The 21,304-nt window shown below is 51.8% G+C and overlaps 1 protein-coding gene across 3 annotated transcripts in view; it reads left to right on the top strand.

The window, feature by feature from the left end:
* Positions 1 to 21,304, top strand: part of ERGIC1 (endoplasmic reticulum-golgi intermediate compartment 1) — a 102,013-nt gene that overhangs the window by 64,597 nt on the left and 16,112 nt on the right. For 2 of the 3 annotated variants that reach the window (XM_053226468.1, XM_027034588.2), the window contains 4 exons: positions 55 to 149; positions 3,560 to 3,684; positions 12,141 to 12,245; positions 17,025 to 17,085. In XM_053226468.1, coding sequence (XP_053082443.1) covers positions 55 to 149; positions 3,560 to 3,684; positions 12,141 to 12,245; positions 17,025 to 17,085 — 386 coding nt within the window. The remainder of the gene's footprint in view (positions 1 to 54; positions 150 to 3,559; positions 3,685 to 12,140; positions 12,246 to 17,024; positions 17,086 to 21,304) is intronic. The other variant, XM_053226469.1, reaches the window with a different exon arrangement.

Here is a 21,304-nt window from a genome sequence, read left to right as displayed (position 1 = left end):
CATCTGTGATGGGTGCCCCCTCTCAGTGAAGGCTTCTGTACTTGTCTCCCTTAGCGTGAATGAGCTCTATGTCGATGACCCGGACAAGGACAGCGGGGGCAAAATTGACGTCAGCCTGAACATCAGTTTACCCAATTTGCACTGCGAATGTGAGTATTCCCAACAGCCCTCTGCTCCAGCAAGGCCCCTCAGTTAGGCAGAGCTGAGTGTGCAGAGATGACAAGATAACCGGGACAAGTCAGCAAACAGGGCAGGCTGCAAATAGCAGGTCGCATAAGGTTCTCCTTGTTTCTTTTGGGGGTGGGGGGGGGGGTGCGGAATGTAATCAAATGTGCCTGCATTTGGAGGTTTTGTAGAATACAAAGTACTCGAAATGGCTAACGGGGGTTACCTCTGGAGGGTAGCCATGTTTTCAGCCGGATTTCACGGGGAGCTGTGGCATGTGACTGACAACCACAGTTTATCCTGCCCCATAGCAAGGGGGCCGGGCTGTTATTACCCATATCTTGGCAAGAGGCTGTAGGGTGCCGTGGGGGGTGGGGGCAGGGTCATATAACCTCTCAAGCATCTTAAAGCAAGGAGACCTTGGACCTCTTTTGCTCACTAAAACTCTGACCCAGGCTGAGGTGTGACTTCTCTGAGCTTGTTTTCTCATCTATAAAAATGGGTTTATAATGCTATCTGTTGCCTGAGGTTTCCGGGAGGGTCTGATGAGCCGGTCCCTAGACTTCTTATTGAGTGGACTGGGTGTCCCTTCCTGGACTGGGATGTCTAGTGTCCCTTTGCCCCAGGTTGGCACATAACCCGATGCAGGCCCTTCTCCCACCCACGCCCTTCCTCCTGAAGGACAGAACACTGGGTGTGTCCGCAGGCAGAGATAGGGAGAGATTCAGTTCTGTTATTGCTTTTGGTGAGAATTACATCACAATTTTGAATCCACAGTGGGCCCCAAGCCAGGGAACCTGTTGAAATAGGTCGGTTTTATTTTTATTTTTTCTTTTTCCCTTAGAAAAATAATTCATCTGGCAGCTTCTCAGTCAGGAGTAGGTCGTGTCTCTGGAACAAGGAAATTCTTAGTCAGGCCAGAGGACTGGGACCAGTGGGGTAGGGGAGGGAAGGGATGTGGTTCCAGGCTGCGTCCCAGCTACGGGCAGTGGCCCAGGAGGGGCCAGGCAACCTTAAGCTTGGGGCTGCGCTAGCCCACGGGGCGCTGCCTCCCTGTGGGGCCATAACCCGAACCCAGGCATCTTACACTCGAGCTCTGCACCCTGGCTGTTCTTTAAGAGAACAGATTTTTATTATTAAAAAAAAAAAAAAATGCACGTTCATCATTGTACCTTTGGAAAATCCAGAGCAGCAGGGAGAAGAAATCGCCCATAATTCCACCCCCAGTGACAGCGTCAGTTGACATTTGACGCCATCCCATCCCGTTGGCCTTCCTTTCTGAGCCTTTCTAAACACGGCTGAGATCACACTGTGTGTGCAATCTCCTATCCTGCTTTAAAAAGTGATATTTTATTGCTAACTAATAACAGGAATATTTTTTTTTTTTTGGCTTAAAAAAAATCACGTTCAAAATACAGAAACATACAAAGAGAAAAGTTGAAGTCCGTGTTCCCTAGTGTGCCATCCACCCCAGAGGAAGTCCCTGCTAGCAGCCGGGACCCCTTCTCCACCCCTGTGTTTGTGTGCCTGCCTTGTGTGTCTGTCTCCGCGTCTACAAACGCATATTATGTTTAGGTGGCGGGTGTTGTTTTTTCTTTTTACTTTTCATGTAATTGGGACCCAACTGCGTGGGACCTTTCTGGGGTTTCTTGTTTTTTATGCTAATATCTTGGAGCTATTCTTACGTTACTCATAATATTAGTAAGATGATCACCACAGCTGCCATTGATTCTGCTCCTGCTCCAAACCAGGCTCTGTCCTGAATCCTTTGGCTGTGTTAGTGCATTAAGATGAGACGTACTCCAGTGGAATGGCCACAGGGTGTGGCCTCTGGATTGAAACTCTGTGGGTTCTAATCCACGCTCCAGTGTTTCTTAGCTGTACGATCCCAGGCAAGTTACTTAACCTCTCTGTGCCTTAGTGTCCCCCAGGATAGAATGGGTCTGCTAGTATTATCTTCCCCACAGGGATGCTCGGATGGTGCATTCCTATGTAGAAAGCACTTAGAAGGGTGTCTAGCACCTAGTACTATTTTAATTTTCGAAATCCTCACAAGCCTAGGATAGAGGAGGAAACCAAGGCACAGGAAGGCTAGGGGATTTGCTCGAGGTCCCACTGCTGGTAAGGGGCAAGGCCAGGAACCACAGACAGTGGCAGCCCCAGAGCCCAAGCTCTTAGTCACTGCCCTGCTCTGAGCTGCCTCTCCCCACACATGGATTTAGCTCAGTTCTCGTACCTGCTGCACCGCATTCCAGAGGGGACTGTTCCATTGACTAGTCCCTTGTTGACAAGCAGCTGGGTTGCCTCCACTCATCACAATTTCAAATAAAGTTGCCCAGAGCAGCCTCGCACACACGTCTGGACATGTGTGCATCTAGACAACAGGCTCCCAGGGGTGGAGCCGCCGAGTCCTGTTTGCATTTCTCTTAAACCAAACGTTACGGCATCAGCGTTTCCCACATACTACAGACCTGTGAGCGTCATTTTTAACGACTACATCATCTTTCCTTCTGTGGATGGGCCCTCCCTCACTTCCCCACCACCACTGAGGGATACGTTTGTTCCCATTTTTCCCTTGTAGGGTTGGCTCACGTAAAACTGCTTCCAGTTCTTTCTCTGTGTCATAGCCTCCTTTCCAGTGCTTCTTTCAGGGAAATGTCTGCATTTTCATAGTTTGCAAAGCCGTGCCACTTAAACCATCTCAAAGGATGCAATTGGCATGGGCCTGCCCATTTTACAGATGGGGAAGCTGAGTCACGGGTAAAGAGTCACATTGGAGTCAAAGACCGGGACTCCCAAGCCCCAAGTTTCCCATTCAGTGTACTGAGGAACCCAGAAAAGTACCTAAGCTCCGGGAGGGCAGGGCCTGCAGGAATAGGCATTGGGTAAAAAAAGGTGTGAATGAATGAATGAATGATGAGTGAACGGATGCCTGCCTAAAACCTTACCCAACAAACCCAGAGACTGAGAACCATTAGGGGCTGACGTTCATTAAGCCCTTGCCGTTTACTATACGTCAGCCCCTGTTCTAAGCATTTTCTACACATATTATTTGATCCTCATAATTCTCCAAGGAAGGTCTAATTGTTATCACCCATTTTCACCCCATTAGCTGCCGCCTCTCCCCCGCCCCCCCCCCCCCCCCACCTCCTTCCCCTCTTCCTTTGCAGCCTCAGGCAGTGGCAGGGACCTTGTGGGCTTGCTCCCTTTCAGTCCAGCCTTGCTGGCTGCCTTGCTCTCTGTGGCTCTGGGCCCTAGGCTGTGGGTGCCTGGAAGGCCCAGGGTCCACCTGTCCATGGAGTAGATGAGAGGAGGGGGTCCAGGGATGAAGGGCTGGGCCCCATCCCCATTTCTCTGGATGTTTGTGACTCTCTCCTCTCCTTGGCCCCTGCAGTGGTTGGACTTGACATACAGGATGAGATGGGCAGGCATGAGGTGGGGCACATTGACAACTCGATGAAGATCCCACTGAACAACGGGGCCGGCTGCCGCTTTGAGGGGCAGTTCAGCATCAACAAGGTACGGAGACCCTGCACGGGCCCCTTTTCCCCACTCCCCATCCCTTCGGTCCCCTTCCTCCCAGAATCCGGGTGTTCAGAGCTGTACGCTCACTCAGCCTCCCCCGCAGCCAGGGACTGACAAGCATCAGGGTGGCCAGCAGCATTTCCTGCTGAGATTTTGGGTGAGGGTTCCAGGCTCCCAGAGGCACGGAGCCCCCACTGGCTGGTTCAGGAAGGGGCTGCTCTTCCTCCCGCCAGGGAAGGGAGCGGCCGTTAAGAAGACCATGGAATTTGCAGTCCTGAGCCCTGAGTGTGCATCCCGGCTCTACCCCCTCTTGGCCAAGCAGCGCCCTCTGAGTCACTCCACCCATCATAGCCTGTTTTTACGTCTTTAGGGTGAGGATACAATGATGGTAATAATAGAATGATACCACCCAGCTCCCAAAGTTTGCATGAGGATTAAATGAGCTATCACACATTCATTCGAAAAACGTTTATTGGACACCTTCTGTGTCAGCTCTGGGGCCACTCTGAGTAGGTGGCATGGAACGGGGTAGGTGGGCAGAGTTCCCACGCTGTCAGAGCTCCTGTGCTAGTAGGGGGATATAGACAGCACGCTAACTGAAAAGCATTTTGGTGGGTGGCGATGTGACGAGGAATAAAGCAGGGGAGGAGTGAGATTGGGGTGCATTTGAAAGTAGCTGGTAGGCCCCCAAAGGACCATTCAGGTGTTACTGTGGTTTTGTGGCTAGAACCAGGAACTTCAGATCCTGAGTCGAGGATGTGAGCACAGTGCATTTGGGAGTACGAGGGAACCCTGGCGGGAGCCAGCAACCTTGGCTCCATACACGCTGCACCCTTTTCAGCTCTTCTTATGTATTAATCACAGCGGAGCCTTGCAAAAATAGCTCTGTGAGGTGGCACCATTTTGCAGATGAGGAAACGGACGCCCAGAGCAGCTGAGTGTCTTGCCCAAGATCACACAGCTGTCTCCCGTGTTCCATAAGTCCCATTCCCGGTCCCAGCCAGACTGAGCCATTGGCCACTCCTGGCTTCTGCTTGCCCTCTTGTAGCCTTTGCTCAGAACACCCTTCCTCTGGTCCCCGACATCTGAATCAGACATTTTAAGCTCACTGGCCACACCCAACCCAAAGACAAGTTACGTTTGTCCTGTATAGCATTCAAACACGTCAGAGCCAATAGCTAAAGACTGGGAGCCCAGAGTTCCAGATTTTCAAAGTCAGAGGCTCTAGCCACACTGGGGACACATCCCATTGTCAACAGACATCTGGAGCTGCCCCTTTCGACAAGGCATGTGCCCTCCCTTCCCACAATTCCTGCTGAGTGGCTGCAAGACTGGGCTGGGACATTGGTGTGACTGGACCTGTCTCTTCCCACGTAGTCTCGGGGCCTCTCCTCTCCACTGCTTGAGATTCCCTCTCTCTCCCTTTCTCTCTCTCCCTCCCTCTCCCTTTGCCCCTCCTCTGCTCACATGCACGTGTGTACGTGCTCTCAAAAAGTTAAAAAAAAATAAAGACCCATACTATACCAGTATGGTAGCCATTAGCCACGTGATGCTATTTAAATTTGAATTCATTAAAATTAAATAAAGTGAAATATTCAGTCCTTCAGTCTCACTAGTCACATTTCAAGTACTTAATAGCCACGTGAGACTAGTGACTACCATATTAGTGCTACATAACATTTTCATCACCAGAGAAAGTTCTGTTGGACTGCAAAACTTCAGAAAGCTCATGGTGATAGCTGTGCAGGGAGCACACTGGAGGGGCCAAGAGCAGAGGTCACGGTCACTGGGTGTGCAGTGGAGTTGGAGAGAGGTGGCCAGATTAGGGATGTGGAGTCAACGAGACTTGCCGATCGGTTGGATGTGGGTAGTGAGGGCAAGAGTGGAATCAAAGAAACCTCTTAGGTTTTTGTCTGGACAAGCAGAGGGTCCCATTTTCTGGATATGGAAGTCTGGGCAAGCATGGATTCTGTGGGCAGTAGGGCTGGGAAATTGTAGTTCGATTCTGGATGTGTTTCATTTGGGATTCCTCCCAGAGATACTACATCGGAGGTGTGTTTCTGGGGTTCGGGAGAGTGTTCTGAGCCGGAATGTAAACGTGGGGGGGTCATCAGTGAATAGATGATGTTGGGGTCCTAGGTCTCCATCAGCGCTACTCAGAGTAGGCTCCCAGACCAACAGCATCAGTACCGCCTCAGAACTTACTAGGAATGCAGATTTTCAGGCCCCGCTTCAGACCCCCTAATCTGTGTTATAACAAGCCTTCCAGGGGATTCCAATGCCATGAATGTTTGCGGATTATTGGCCTAAGCTAAACTATCCAGAGAGAAGGTGTAGAAATTTTTCCAAACCTGGAGTTCACTGACACCCCAGGAAGTATAGACTGAATCCAAGGGGTCTATGAACTTGCATGGGGGAAAAAAATGACACGTTGATTTTTATGAAGCTCTGACTCAAATTCAGCATTTTCTCCTATGATGAACGTTGGCTACAAACCATAGTAGCCTTAGCAGCACCCGTGGCTTGTCACCAATAAATTGCCGATATTTATATCACATTAAAATAGTTGCAGATAATTTTGAGATACTATTTACATTCATCACTACTTTGAAATCAGAGTGATCAGTTGACCTGTGACCAGGTCTTATTATTTGCTGTGGTAATAAAGAAGCCTATTTAAGTATGTTTTTTCGTATTTTAATTACTGCTTCACATCATTTCTTTCCTCCATAATCCTATGTATTGGATACATTCAACACATCTTAAACGTTTAAAACACATGTCACCGGACTGGCAAAGGGCCTGTGGCACCAAAATGCAAGAACCCAAAGTCTTGGTGCAAATGTGGTTTCAGGACTGATTTCTGATACGCTCCAGCATTGAGGAGTGGGGAGATGAGGGGGGTGATGAAAGGTAGGAGAAGGAGCCGCCAGGCAGGTCGGAGGGAACCAGGCCCAGGCGGGCCCTAGAACCTAGAAGAGAACATGGATCAAAGGGGAAGGGCTGGTGCTGCGCGGGCGGGGTGAGTGACCGGGGAGCTGCAGGGGACGCCAATGACGTGGGAGAGCGCAGCGGGCTGGAGAGGCGGCCTTGGAGAGGAGGGCGGGCGGGCGGGCGTGTGGGCACGCAGGGAGGTAGGCGAGTTGGTGGTAGGCTAGGCTCTTGCTCTGCCCAGAGAACTGCTGCTCTTCCGCAGACCTCGTTGACGTGGGTCCCTCCGGGGAGTCCCTCCTTCCCTCTCCTCTGACCCCCATTTCACTTCTTGACTTCTTTGGACCATTGCGTCCCGCCCCTTGCTGATTCATTCATACATCATGCTATTGAGTGCTTTGTGCCTGGCTCCACACTTGGCACTGGGACGCAGTGCTAGAAGGAACGATCATGGTCCCTGACCTTGATGGCACTGTGGTCTATTATGGGGTGGTAGCCACCCCACAGGTAAACACTCAAACAAGCAAATTGCGGCTTTGGTAAAGCAGCCGTGAAGAGAATGAAGAGGGTGTGAGGGGGGAGCATAAGGGAGAGAAACCACTGAGATCGGGGTGTAAGGGGAGGCCTGTCTGAGGGGTGACGGTTGAGGATGAACACACACACACACACACAGTCCCGGTTGTGGGAGCCTCCCCGCAGGGGTATTATGATCACCTGGCTGAAACAGATATTTATGCCCCAGACAGTGAACAAGAAGGGGCCATTTTGGCACCCAGCCTGGGATGGACACAGGAGAAACACCACCCAGGAGATAGCCCAGCACCGTACCCTCCTGCCTCCTTAGCAAACACGCCCAGGCTGTGGTCAGCTCCCCTCAGATGGGCTTTGGTGGGGCCCCCAGAGTGGGGAGTGGGACTCGCTCTTTGGGGTCAGACCTACCTGTGGTCGAGAATCCTGGCTACAGTGCTCACTGATTGAATGAATGACTCTGGGCAGTTTAGCCTCTCTAAGCCTCAGTTCCCGCATCTGTAAAATGGGGATAATAATATTGCCCTCACAGATTGTAAGACATGAGCAAATTAAAATACAAAGCATTTGGGGCGCCTGGGTGGCTCATTCAGTTAAGCGTCCGACTTCAGCTCAGGTCGTGATCTCACAGTTCATGGGTTCGAGCCCCGTGTCAGGCTCTGAGCTGACAGCTCAGAGCCTAGAGCCTGCTTCAGATTCTATGTCTCCCTCGCTTTCTGCCCCTTGCCCGCTTTGTCTCTCTCTCTCTCAAAAATGAATAAACATTTAAAAAAAATTTTTTTTAATAAAATACAAAGCACTTAACTCTGTGGGGATGGGAACAAGCCTCGGTGCCCTTTCCCTGGCCTGCTTTATCTCCCATCAGTGGGAGCATCCGTGATCTCATCAGCTGGCACCCACTGTCACCTGGGTGCAGGTGTGCTCCTAAAATGTGCGTGGATGGCGTTCAAGAAATTGCTCTTCTCTGGCTGGCGAGGGCCAGGGATTCTAGGAAAGTGTGAAGCTGGCCCTTGCCTTATGGCTACCACCGATTGGGTTCTTACCTGGCCCTTTCCTGTATTAACCTACTTACTCCTTGCAGCAGCTCTGAGGAAATGGAGGCCAAAGAGATTGAGTAGGTTTTGAACCCAGGCAGCCTGGCACCGGGCCCCTGTTCTCCCCCTGCGCCCCCCTGTTGCTTCTTCTTGGCAGCATCTTGGTCACACGAGCTGTGACCACTGGTGTCCATTCACTCCAGGTCACGGCTCAGGCCACCCTCTGTCCTCGTACCCTTGCAGGGAGTGGAGACTCCCACTCTGCCTGTGTTCAGAGTTCCTGCCTCCTAGGAGCTCTCAGTCAGGCAGTGCTCAGACAAGAAAGCCAGCGTGACGGTGTGCCCTGATGATGGGTGAGGTTAGTAGCTGGCCCCCACCCCTTTATCTCCCGGCATCAGGCTTACACTTGCCCCATGGCTTCCTTATCTGTCCATCAGGAAGTTGGCCAGCAGTCAGATGGCCAAGTTCGAGTGTTCCAGGCTGCCCCGGCAGCCCCCAGCAGCCCAGACTCCTCGCTTAATCAGCCAGCCCCCAGGAGGAGGGCAGGATGGGCCCGGGTTTGGGGCCTGGCTCCATCTATATGCTTCTAAAATCTATCAGAGACACTGACGTAGGTTCCTAAGTCACAGGCTCTAAAAGCGTCGTCGTTTCTTTCTTCAGCCCAGCGTGTGCTGGCATGAGTCAGCCACCTGTGATGGATTCCTTGTGGAGGGGGAGTGGGTCACTGAGTCACAGCCTCGGGGGGAGGCAGCGGGTGGCAGATGGCGCGGGAGCCAGCCTCCTTGACTCACTTCACTCTGGGAGCATGAGGCCCAGCCTCCAAACCCCATTCTGAACTCTGCCCACCGGAGGCCCCGTGTCACTCACTTCAGGGAAGAACGCCAAAGGACACGTGCTGGACGCTATTGGTTTCTTCCAGAGGTGATAGACAACAGGACCTTTAGTCCTCACTTGATCATGTGCCTTTTTTTCTTCTAATTTTTGTTTTAATGTTTTGTTTATTTTTGAGAGAGAGAAACACAGAGTGGGGGAGAGTCAGAGAGAGAGAGAGAGAGAGAGCCATAGAATCTGAAGAAGGCTCCAGGCTCTGAGCTTTCAGCACAGAGCCCGACACGAGGCTCGAACTCATGAACTGTGAGATCATGTCCTGAGCCCAAGTCGGATGCTTAACTGACTGAGCCACCCAGGCCCCCCGATCATGTGCCTTTTTTTATAATATAAATGTATAATTTATTATTTATATAAGTAAAAATAAAGTTTAAACATATTTTTTTAAGATACAGTGGGCTTTTCCCCATGCCCTGCCTGTGTACATGTGGTTCTGTCTTCCAGGAGGGTTCTTCTGTCCTGGCTCTGATGACGAACACGTTCATGCTAGGAACCCAGCCCAATAACAGCTGCCATTGGCTTTGCACTCCCCACTTTGTTTAATCCTCTCAGTAACCTTTTGCAGCTAGCGTCTCCATCTTGCTGATGGGGAAACTGAGGCACACAGGTTACTGACCTTGCCCAAGGCGCCCCAGCTGAGAAGTGGGGCTGGACTGGAGTGTGGAGCTCAGCTGCTATTCTACCACGGGTAATTGGGCCCCTGAGGCCCACGTCTCAGGCTCCATTCTAGCCTCACCTGTGAGCCGAGGCCAGGCCGTACCCTGTCAGCCTGGTACCTTCCAGGTGAGTCCAAAGCCCAGGCCCTAGTGAGGACAGGAATACTTCTGTGAGCAGCCCACAGCTTTGTGTTCGGAACAGGCATGCTTACCAAACAAGCAGACTTTGATGGACTGCTGCTTAGCCGGAAGCTCTAAGCCATATTCCTTCCTCTGATGCAGTTCATTGAACTGGAATAAAATAAACTGCGTTTTTCAGCATGGCATTTGGGGCCTTTACTGAACCGCCCCATCTCCCTCTTATGCCTCTTTATTTTCTGCCACTACCACCCCTGCAGACCGTTCTAGTTCCTTACACGTGCCCACCAACCGGGCAGTTTCTGACCTCCGTACTCGTCATGCTGACCCATCAGCTCTGATGCCTTTCCCCCTCTTCCCGAGTACTGCATTTTTACAGCCTTAGCACAACAGGGTCCTTTCTGTTGAGAAGCCCTCTCGGAACACTCCCAACTGAGTTGGGGGCCCTCCCCGCGGCCCCCACGGTCTACATCTCTCTGGTCCGGTGTGGGTCACACAGTCTCATTTTCTGTTCCAAACCTGTGTCACCACAGGCCAGAGGCTCGTCCAGGGTCAGGTTCTTGTCTGGGCCATCTTCCCAAAACCAGCACGTCCCAAAGGATGGCTGCGTGTGGCCATCAACCCAGGGCTGCTGAGGTAAATGGAGGGAGGATCATGTCCAGCTTCAGTGTGCGGAGTCTGGAGGCCAGCATCCCTGAGTTCAAACCACAGCTCTTGGCATGTTTCTTAGCAAGTGTCTTCACTGTTCCGAGCCTTAGTTTTCTTTTCTGTAAAATAGAAATTACCAGATGTCACAATCAAAAATGCTATTTCCAGAATTTATTTACTTTTTATTTCGAACAGTGTTTCAATGTTTATTTATTTTGAGAGAGAGAACGCGTGCGAGAGAGCACAAGCGGGCGAGCACAAGTGGGGGAGGGGCAGAGAGAAGGAGAGACAGGATCCAAAGCAGGCTCTGCACCATCAGCACAGAGCCCGGTGCGGGGCTCCATCTCATGAACCGTGAGATCATGACCTGAGCCGAGATCAAGAGTCAGACACTTAACTGACTGTGTCACCCAGGTGCCCCACAAATGCTATTTTAAGAACTAATGTCTTTCTTTGGTTTGTTCATTCATCCAGTACCTAATGTAGTGGGCATCTACCAGGGTCTGGGGAGTGCAGAGCAAATCAGACACAACTCCCTACCAGCGTGGAGCTTACATTCCCCGGTGAGGAAGCAGAATAGAATGAGATAAAGATACGGTAGCAGGTGCTGCTGAGTGCTTTAGCAGGCCAAAGGTTTGGGGAGTCGGGGTCAGGGGGCTCCCCGAGCAGAGGCCTGAGGGAAAACAGGGAGGGGAGAGCCATGTCAAAGAGGGTTCCAGGAAGGGGTCACAAGTACGAAGGACCGAGGTAGGACCTCCACGGTAGGCCGTTCCCAGCCAGAGGGAGTACACAAAGGAGGTTGCGAGCAGAGGAGTGACACGATCAGAGGTAGGGTTCAAAAGGACCCCTCTGGCTGTTGTTGGGGGAGGGCCTGTGGGTGCCAAGGGTGCAAGCTGGGGGCCCAGTGAGGAAGCTGCCCCAGGGGAGCACTGGAGGCTTGAGAAGGTCAGGTGCTACATGTCGTGAGGGTGGAGCGGACAGCCTTTCCTGGTGAGCAGGAGGCCAGGTGTGAGGGAAAGGTAGGGGGCCAGGATGATCCCAAGGGCTTGGCCTGAGTAGCTTGGTGGAGGAGGGGCCTTTTAGTGCAACAGAGATGCCCCAGCAGAACCCAGGGAGGTCCTGGTCACAGGATATCAGTGCCTCTCCTGGGCTGTGCTCTGCCAGGGCCTCAAGGCCCAGGGAGGAGAGGAGGCCACCACAGCCGTGCCTTCAAGGATCCCCCAGCATAAGGTGATGGGGCAAATTGGGGTGAACGGTGGTGTTGATTTGGATTTTGAGCAGGTTCGGTTGGTCCGTGGGCCTCAACCTGCTATGGGGCCGACAGCCAGGAAGTTGGTGGGCAGCTGCCATTTCGAGCTCTGGCCTGTGCCAGGGGCCCAGCTGGATGCCTCACATGTATTTCCTCCTCCCAAAATCCCAGCAGCCCCCTCGGGTAGCTTCTGCTACCGCGCCCATTCTACGGATGAGGAACCTGAGGCTCAGGGAAGGGTGGCGGCTCCTTCAGAGTCCCATGGCTTGGACCAGGCTGGGATCCAAATCCAGATCTGTCCAACACCAGAGTGAAGACCTGCAGCCCACCCTCTGCAGCAGCCAACGACACTCCTGAAACCTGTATTTCTCCCCCCAGGTCCCAGGCAACTTCCACGTGTCTACACACAGTGCCACAGCCCAGCCACAGAACCCGGACATGACCCATGTCATCCACAAGCTCTCCTTTGGGGACACACTGCAGGTGAGCAGGGCACACTCAAGGTGACATGACTGGGGTGGGCATACAGCGAGGCGGCTGTGTCACCCGGAGCCTTCTGGTCCTCTCTGGGCACAGAGAGATGACGTGTAGAGGGGTCACCTCCTCTGAGTCTCTGCTCCGTCAAACAGCTCCTCTGTATCATTCCTTCTGGGGGTGCGACTGCAGTTTTATTGACAGTGCACTGGACTTGGAACCTTGGGTTGAGACCTGGAGGCTGGGGAAACGGTCTTGCTTTTCATGAGCAAGTACTAAGTGCTGGTGCTTTCTCCATGCTGGCACAGCCTTATGAGGCACAAGGAGGCACCGCGTGTTACAGTCATGGAGCTGGGCCCAGAGAAGCCTCTTGTCCAGGGTCTGCCAGCAGATCTGTTTGATGCCAGAGTCCGGCCCGCTCTCCTCTGTGGCCCTTTCTGCCTTCCAGCCCAGTACCCACGCCCACTAAATAGGGGTAACACAGTGGACGAAGCTTTCTGACAGTCCTTGTTATGATGGAGAGGGCCGCCTTCAGCCGGCCTGGCCCAGCAGCTCCCTACCCATGGCAGCAGTGTGAGGGGACGGAACACAGGCGCGCCCCCTCCCCCCCCCCCACCAGCCTCAGGCAGGGGAGCTTGGATGTTCTTTCTTTTTTCTACCGCTCACCGTGGTCCTAAAGGTGGATTCTGGAATTGAGGCTCAGAGCGGGGAAGTCATTGCTCCAGCCACAGTGCTGGGATCGGGACCCCAGGTCCTGTCCCCAAGCCTTGCTTGATGAGAATCCCGGATCCTGGTTGAGGGTGCTGGGGGGTGGGGTCCCTCCAGGAATGGTGGTGTGCACATGGGGCTCACACAGGCCCGCAAGCCCAGCACACACAACATTATGCCACTTATATGCACACACGCATCACACACACTGAAAGGTATGCCCAGACATACCTGTGCTCCTACGTACACCCTAAGATCCATCCCTAAGCACACATACCAGATGGACACACGCTCAGACCCTTGCACAAACACAGCTCACACACACCACCCGGAAGTGCGCAGACTCACCCACGTTGGAAGGTCTCACATACATGCTCGTGCCTGCACTGCCCCACTCACGTGAACCTGCCAAGCACTGTTCTTTATAAGCATGACCTTCTTCATGCTTAGCAGCCCAAGAGGTGGGTACTTTATTTTTTCCATTTTACAGGGGAGGAAATTGAGGCACAGGGAGGGTGCAGTCTGTCACAGAGCCTGAGTTTGAATCAACAGTCTGGTTTCAGGCCACACTGCTGGTTCTGCGTCCCCATGCACCCTCTTGAGTGCATACTGCCCCTTAAGCACGTGTGCATGCTCACACCTCCTCTCTCCACTGCACATGGCCCCTTGTGCCCGGCCTGAGTGGCCCAATCATCACCTTTCCAGTCCCTTTGGAAATCACAGAGATTTTTCCTCTTGGAGATAGGGCTTAGGAACAGAGAAATCCTGGCCTCCCTGAGTGCCATGAGCCAGACTCCCTAACTACACACTCGGCCTGCCCCAGGACTATGGACTCACTTCACACAGGGTTCACCACGCATATCATCCCATCTCTCCATTCAGGGGGTTGTCGTGCGGAGGTTCCCAGCCTGTCTTTCTGGATTCAAATCGTGGCTCCACCACTTACTAGTTGTGTGACCTTGGATAAAGTATTTAGTCCTGGTGGACCTCAGTCATCCCATCTGTAAAATGGGGAGAGTAATAGTACCCGCCTGATAGGATTGTAGTGGAGATAAAACAAATTCATGCACACAAAGCCCTTAGAACACTGCCAGGCACAGAGTAAGTGGTCAGTGAAATGAGCTATTACCACTGTTGTTGGTATTTGTACCCTCACTCTGCACCAAGCCCTGCAAGATAAAGCATGCTGCCAGCCCCGGGGCGCCGGGGTGGCTCAGTCGGTTAAGCGTCCGACTTCGGCTCAAGTCATGATCTCGCGGTTTGTGAGCTCAGGCCCCGCGTCGGGCTCTGTGCTGACGGCTCAGAGCCTGGAGCCTGCTTCCGATTCTGTGTCTCCCTCTCTCTCTGCCCCTCCCCTGCTCACACTCTGTCTCTCAGAAATAAACAAACATTAAAAAATTAAACAACAAAAAAAAAGGCATGCTGCCAGCCCTTGAGGGGCTCACACGGCCACGAAGGAGACAGGATGTGGGGTGGTCACCACCCCCGGTGGGACAGTAGCTAACAAACCACAAGCATGTATTAGGCAGTGGGCCCTCCACATACGAGGTGTTGGGCAGTCTCTTAGCTGCCTTTGGACCCACCAGCTCACCAAATCTGCACCACAGCCCTGGGAAGGTGGTCTCTGTGAACTCTAGTGGGCACAGGAGGAAACTGACACGTGGAGTCGTGAGTCCAGGGTCACTCAGCTCTGCACAGGCAGAGTTCAAACCCAGTCTTTGTACCACACCACACTCCTTCCCTGTGGGAGGTTTTGACCCCGGAAGCCTGCACTTTCTTACCTAGAGAGCAACATTACAGATGACATCTTGTTGAATCCTCACAAAAACTCCCCTCAAGGATACTGGATGGCATTTATTTTTCCTGATGAGAAAACTGGGTCAGAGGGATTCAGTAGCTTGCCCAAGGCCACACAGCTTCTAAGAAACCAGATATGTCTGGCCCCAGGTCTTCTGTCACCGTGCCCCATATAGTCATGGATCCGTCAGACCCTCTTGAAATTTCTGCTCTGTGCCAGGCCCTGGGGCTACATGATGGGTAAACAATACAGGGTTCTTGCTCTCAAAAGAAGAAAAGATCAAACAAATAAACATGATGATATAGGACAAGGAGGACTAAGGACAAGAGAGGCAGAGGATTCTGGGCAGTGATATGGGAGCAGGGACAGGGTACCTCCCAGCCTGGGAGGTCAGGGAGGTGACCTCTCAGGTGACATGTAAGTCAAGCCCTGAGAGTGAGGATTTGGCCAGGCTCACAGGGAAGTCTCATGGGCAAAGGGGCATCTCCCACATCTCCCACTCTATGACACGCCCAGTTGGTCATTTTCATATAAAAGAGCCGCAAGGTTATTTTAGAAAAAATGAATCAGCAGGTGTCCACATCATCAGAATGGTGTTCTGTAATGAAGCCTGGGAAGTGAGCGCTCCTCGGAGTTGGCAGAGAGGGTGCGGAAGTGTCCTGGGATGGGAGCAGAGAGCTGAGTTTTACTAGATTCGGGCAGGTTGGTGTGTTAGAGCACCCGCCTGCTGTGTGGAGGATGGCCGTGAGGCCAGAGTGGAGGTGACGGAAGGGCTGCAGCCAGGGCCAGGGGAGCCAGGGCGCGGACTGAGGCTGGGTAGCAGGGAGAAAGGAAGGGGACAGATGGGTAGGAGAGGGGGCAGTCTTGTGTTGTTGTGTGCTGTGGACAGAGCAGGGCAGTAACAGCCTTCTTCTTGGTCATGGTTATGGTGGAAATAGGATTTTCTTTAAGTGGAAAAAACCCAAAACAACTGAGGCTCCATCTACCCATCCATTATCCATCATCCACGCGACAAATATTTCTTGAGCACCTATTAGGCACATGATGTGCCTTGTGCACGTTGCTGAGGACAAGCACGGTCCCTGCTCTTGTGGAACCTACAGTCTAGAGGGGAAAACAGAAGTTAATCAAATGATCATACAAATGAATGTGAGATAAAACCATGACACGTGACTGTGGGAGGGAACATTCTCGCTCTCGTGTCCATAACCACCATCTTCTTGGGTTAGAAACCAAGTCGTCAGATTGTCATTCCCTAAGGCAGCACTGGACAGATTTTCCTTTTCTTTGGACTTGTTAAGGGTATGCAGCTCTGTTAAGTGCTTGATAGACGTCAGCCACCTGAGACCAGGATCAAAGATCAGGCCACCCAGCTACTCCCCACTGTTCCTGAAGTGGCCCTCTCTGCAGGAGCCTGTTCTCACCTCCTCTCTGACCTCCCTACTTCCTGCTTCTTACCTCCTTCCTCTGGGGCCACACAGGCCTCTGTTTATTCCTCAGTCTCCAGGCTCATGCCTTCACACATGCTGCTTGCCTGATTAACTTCCCACTTTCCTGGGTGTCAGTGTCACTGCCTCCAAGAAGCCCTCCAGCGTGTCTACGTTGGCAACTCCTGTTAACCATGCCCATGGTGGCATGCCCCATGTGCCCCATGCCTTGCCCTGCTTTAGACTTTCCTATGGCTGACATGGTTTCCCCTCATCATCAGAGAATAGGTAGTATGTGGCCTTCAGCCCCACAACTGCTATATGTTCTCTGTAGCAGATACAGTGAGGCCAGCAGCCCTGGGTCCTCAGAGAACTGTGAGCCGTAGAGGATCTCAGGAGGCGTGTGCTGGGACCTAGACTCACCTGTACTTGTATTTCCTGAGTGCCTTGATGGAAGAGCTCAGGCTTGAGGTCAGATACCTGAATTTGGAGTTTGGCTCAGCCAGTTATCAGCCGTGTGATGCTGGACAAGTTTCAGTGCTTCTCCAAGCCTTGGTCTGCTCTTCTGTAAAATGGGGTCAACAGTACATCATTAGGGGCATTAAATGAGATGGCTAGAAGTACACAGGACAGAATGGCACATTAGAGGTACCCAAGATGGGAAGCAAGCTAGTGCCTGCCAGGTGCCAGACCCGTCCCGTGTCTCTCTCTTGCTCCCCACAGCTTCTCTACGAGACAGACCATGCTGGGTAAGGTCCCTAAACCAGGTCGCACCTGGCCGTCCCCTCACGGCCAGGGCTATACCTGGAAGTGGTGGCATTCTGAGGTCAGCCCCCTCACTGTGCTTCTCCACAGGTCCAGAATGTCCATGGAGCTTTCAACGCTCTCGGGGGAGCAGACAGACTCACCTCCAACCGTATGTATCCCATATCCCCACTGGGGGCGGGGAAAGGGGGAGAAGAAGGGAACATTTATTTATCAAGCACTCACCATGAGCAGAGCTGTTAATGCTTCGTTCGTTCCCACAGCTGGCCTGTGAGGAAGGTGGAACCAGCCCCGTCTTACAGAGAAGGGGACCTGTGCCCCCTGGGGAAAGTATGTGACAGCCCTAGGCAACATCATAAGTGCTCAGTGAATACCAGCTATTATCATCATTATTGTTCTCATGCCACATGATTGTTCTTAGGCAATATAATCACCTAAGATCCCACAGGGAGTCATGGCAGAGCCAGGATTTATTTTGGTTCCAGTGGCACTGTGAGAACAGGGATGTGGATGGCCCAGTCAGGTCTGACCACCTGGGCCGCCCCCCAACCCCATACTGTCCTCCTGGTTGAGCCCCTCCCACCCACCAGTGCCCCCTCCCTGAGCTGTCTACCCCCTCAGCATTCTGGCATCTTGGCCCTAAGTAAAGAGGGCTCCATGTCTTTACACGCTGACACACGTATGTACACAGCTGTCTGTGGCCTCATCTAATGAATGTTTACACACCTACACATGCACACATGCACACACCTAGGGCCACGGATGCACGCACAGAATGGGTCCAGGTGGTGCGTCTGCTTAAATGCATTCATCCACTGGATCCTGCAAGACAGGTTACCTTGACTTATTTCCTCACCTGAGGTCACTTTTTTTTTACCCATAAGGCTTTTCTCATTGTTTCTTAAAATACACTGTTCTCTCTGATAGTCAGAAATTCACACAAAAGAAAACAGCTGTCCATGACCTACCCTTCCCCCCCCCCCCCCCCCCGCCCCGCCACAACAAATCACACTTTTCATTTCTCCGTGTCCCCGTGAACCCTTGTCCATCAGCGGAGGTCATTTTTTCAAAGCAAGTAGACAGCAGTTTACCTTCTGATTTTTGTACTTGACGTTGTTACGTTAACCACAATTTTTGTACAGTTTTTCCAGTGGTGACAGAGGCATGGTCGCCCATCTAGCAGCTCTGCTGTGCTCTATTAAGGCATTGTCTTCTCGTGGAAAATGTCTGTCTAGTTTTTTCTAGTTTTTTACCATTCCGGTAATGTCTGTGATATTTGCGGTCTTTGCTTTCTTTACATTATCCCGTTGCTTTCCCCCTGGGTGCGCGCCCGTTCCGTGCCGCCTCCTGCAGCATATGAGTGTGAGCAGTGCCTTCTTCTTTTCACGCAAATGTCTGATTGTAAGTGAGGGTGATGATCCTTCGGGTGGTGGTGTAGTCGTTGCAGTTCTGGGTAAGGGCAGCGCGCCATCCCAAGGCGGCCATCCACGTGCACTTGCAGTTAGCATGGAGCCCTCGGCGGCCTGATATTGAAATAGAACCGAGCGAGGAAAGGAACCAGAGCGTATGCGCAGAAAACCCTGCCTGCCCCAGGGCTAGTGACGAAAGCCATCCCGGGCTGGCTTCCGTGGGAAGGAAAATGCATTAGATCAGACAACAGGCAGCCAGGGGTAGGGCTGGCTTTTCCTTCCCTCGGCCCTCTAGCTTGGTGTCCCTGCCAGGGCTTTGCCTTTGCTGCCTGCCCTCTCTGCTCCCAGACCTTCCCACTGAGGGCTGTCATATAGGTCTCCGCTCAAAAGCCACCACCTCCGAGAGGCCCTCCCTGAGCATCTTGTCTAAAGTAACCCCCACTTGGAGTGACCTGTTTTCCTCCTGAGGAGTGATTGTCGATGTTTTAGCCATGATGATGACATTGTGGTTGTTGTGTTTTGTTTTTTAAGAGTCTTTATCTTTTTTTTTTTTTTTAATTTTTTTAATGTTTATTTATTTTTGAGGCAGAGAGAGACAGAGCATGAATGGGGGGAGGGTCAGAGAGAGAGGGAGACACAGAATCGAAAGCAGGCTCCAGGCTCCGAGCTGTTAGCACAGAGCCCGACGCGGGGCTCGAACTCGTGTACCACGAGATCATGACCTGAGCCGAAGCCAGACACTTAACCGACTGAGCCACCCAGGTGCCCCAAGAGTCTTTATCTTTTATGGAGACATAACTAAAATATCTGTGGATGAATTGATGTGATGTCTGGGATTTTCTTCAAAATAAAATGGGGTGTGGGGGGGGAACAGTAGGGTAGGGATGAAGCAAAATCGGCCGTGTGTTGTTAATTGCCGAACCTGGGGAATAAGGTATGTGGGGCTCATAATATGATTCCCCATTTTTTCTGTGTTTGAATTTTTCCATAATAAGCTGTTGGGAGGGAGCGAAAGGGTATGTGGGCCTGACAGGATCAGGTGGGAGCCAGCAGCCCCTTGGAGGGGGTCCACTGACGAGGAATCCATGTGGGTGGAATTAGGTGCGGTGTCTCTAGTGGGCATTTGGCAAAGGCTATCAAAGGCCCTAAATATGGTCATTGCCTTTGAGTCATCATTTCTACTCATAGGAGAGTAAGCTAAGGAAATAATTAAGAGAGTGTGCACAGATTTAGGAAAATAATGTTCATTAGGTCATTGTTTACAAGAGTGCAAATGAGGAACAGCGTCAGTGTCTAGCCATGGGGTCGGGGGGGTCGGTTGAGTACATTTACGGGGCTGCGCTGGGAGTTGCGTGCAGCCACTGACCATGATGTGTCAGACCTCTGCTGGCTTTCAGGCAGCAAACGTTTATTGAGGACGTACTATGTGCCAGGCCCTGTGCTAGAGGATTTTGCAGCAAATAAAAGAAACACTTACAGAGCTTACCTTCTGTGTCTTGGGCCTAAAATGGTATCTGTGGTGTTTAGTACTTAGAAAAAAGGTACGGTATGATCGAATTTTAGGAAGACATGAATATATGTATAAGTCTAGCAGTTTATACACAAGAACGTGAACCCATGGTTTTCTGTGGATGGCGGATTTGTGGGCGGTTTTAGTTTTTCTTTTTAGGATCCTCTGTATTTTGTACAAATTGTAACAGAACTTCCACGAGTGTGATTTTTCATAAGGCGTTCACTCTTTCCTTCCCTCAAGTTTTTAACCTGGGGTGTTGGGCATCTGGAGCACTGTATCTCAGATGCAGATTCTGAGCCCCACTCCAGAACCACTGAGCAGGGATCTCCAGGGGTGAGGCCCAGGGGTCTGCCTTTTAAATCCTGGGTAACTCTACTGCTCCTGATACCCGAGGACCACAGCAGGTTTGAGAAAGTGGGGTATTGGGATCTTCATGGGCTCAGACCTGAAGCTGCAGGGCTTTTCTGAGGTTTTCAGAGGGCTCAGGTCTCAAGACAATTCAGGAAGCACTACCCTTTTCTCACCAAGATGCAGTATTAGCAGGAAGAGGCCATGGCTGTCATCTACACCCCCTACCCTCTTACAGCAAGGAAGTCCAAGGACTCAGAACTGATTCAGCCAGTAGACCAGGATTCGAAAACTCAAGGCTAAATTCCCATGCGCTTTTATATCCATGATCCCTGACCTGAGACTGTAGAAGGCAACCACAGAAGGGTCTTTGGGCTTCTCGGAACCTCCCAGAAGGTGCAAGGGAATTCACACCTTTCCTGGGTGACATTTGGCAGCTTTGGGCCAGCATTCTATCCGCCTCGTGTTTGATTCCGGTTACCTCATGCTTATCAGAAGCTGATTCATCTGTTCTCCATTCATTCCTCTGGCCGGCCAGCCATCCCTCCATCCGTTCATTCATTTAGTAAGCACTTGACGCTGTGCGCTCTGAGCCAGGCCCTGTGCAGGGTTCCGGGACAAGAGATGAGTAAGGCACAGTCCCTGCCCTCTGCAGCCTCCCCGCATCCAGCAGTGGTGGGTCAGGGTGGAATATGACAGGGCCAGGCGGAGGGAGAACTGATCTTCCGTTCACTGAAAATGGGGAAAGAAATGGATTCTTCATAAATACTGTTTTTCTGGTTTGTGGGCTCTTTCTTTTTGAAACTTTTATTGCTTCAAAAGCAACAATATTCAAACAGGACCAGGGGGTGCACAATGAAATGTGATCTTTATCAAATCCTGCCTGCTTCCCCAGGGACTAAAATTGCTAATAGTTTCTTGGGTGTCTTTCTAGAAAATTCTATACCTTCCTGCATGGAGAGTGAGTTTTCCCTGCCCCCCAGTACATGGAAACAGGTTATCCACTCCATTCTGCAACTTAGTTCTTTTTGTGTAACCATACCTCTTGGGGCGTGGCTTCTCGCAGCACCCACCTTTCCACGGTTGCCCTGCTGATGGAC

This window comes from Acinonyx jubatus, chromosome A1, assembly GCF_027475565.1.
Source record: "Acinonyx jubatus isolate Ajub_Pintada_27869175 chromosome A1, VMU_Ajub_asm_v1.0, whole genome shotgun sequence".
NCBI lineage: Eukaryota > Metazoa > Chordata > Mammalia > Carnivora > Felidae > Acinonyx > Acinonyx jubatus.
The sequence above is the reverse complement of the archived record's forward strand: the minus strand, read 5'-3'. Positions and strand labels throughout refer to the sequence as shown.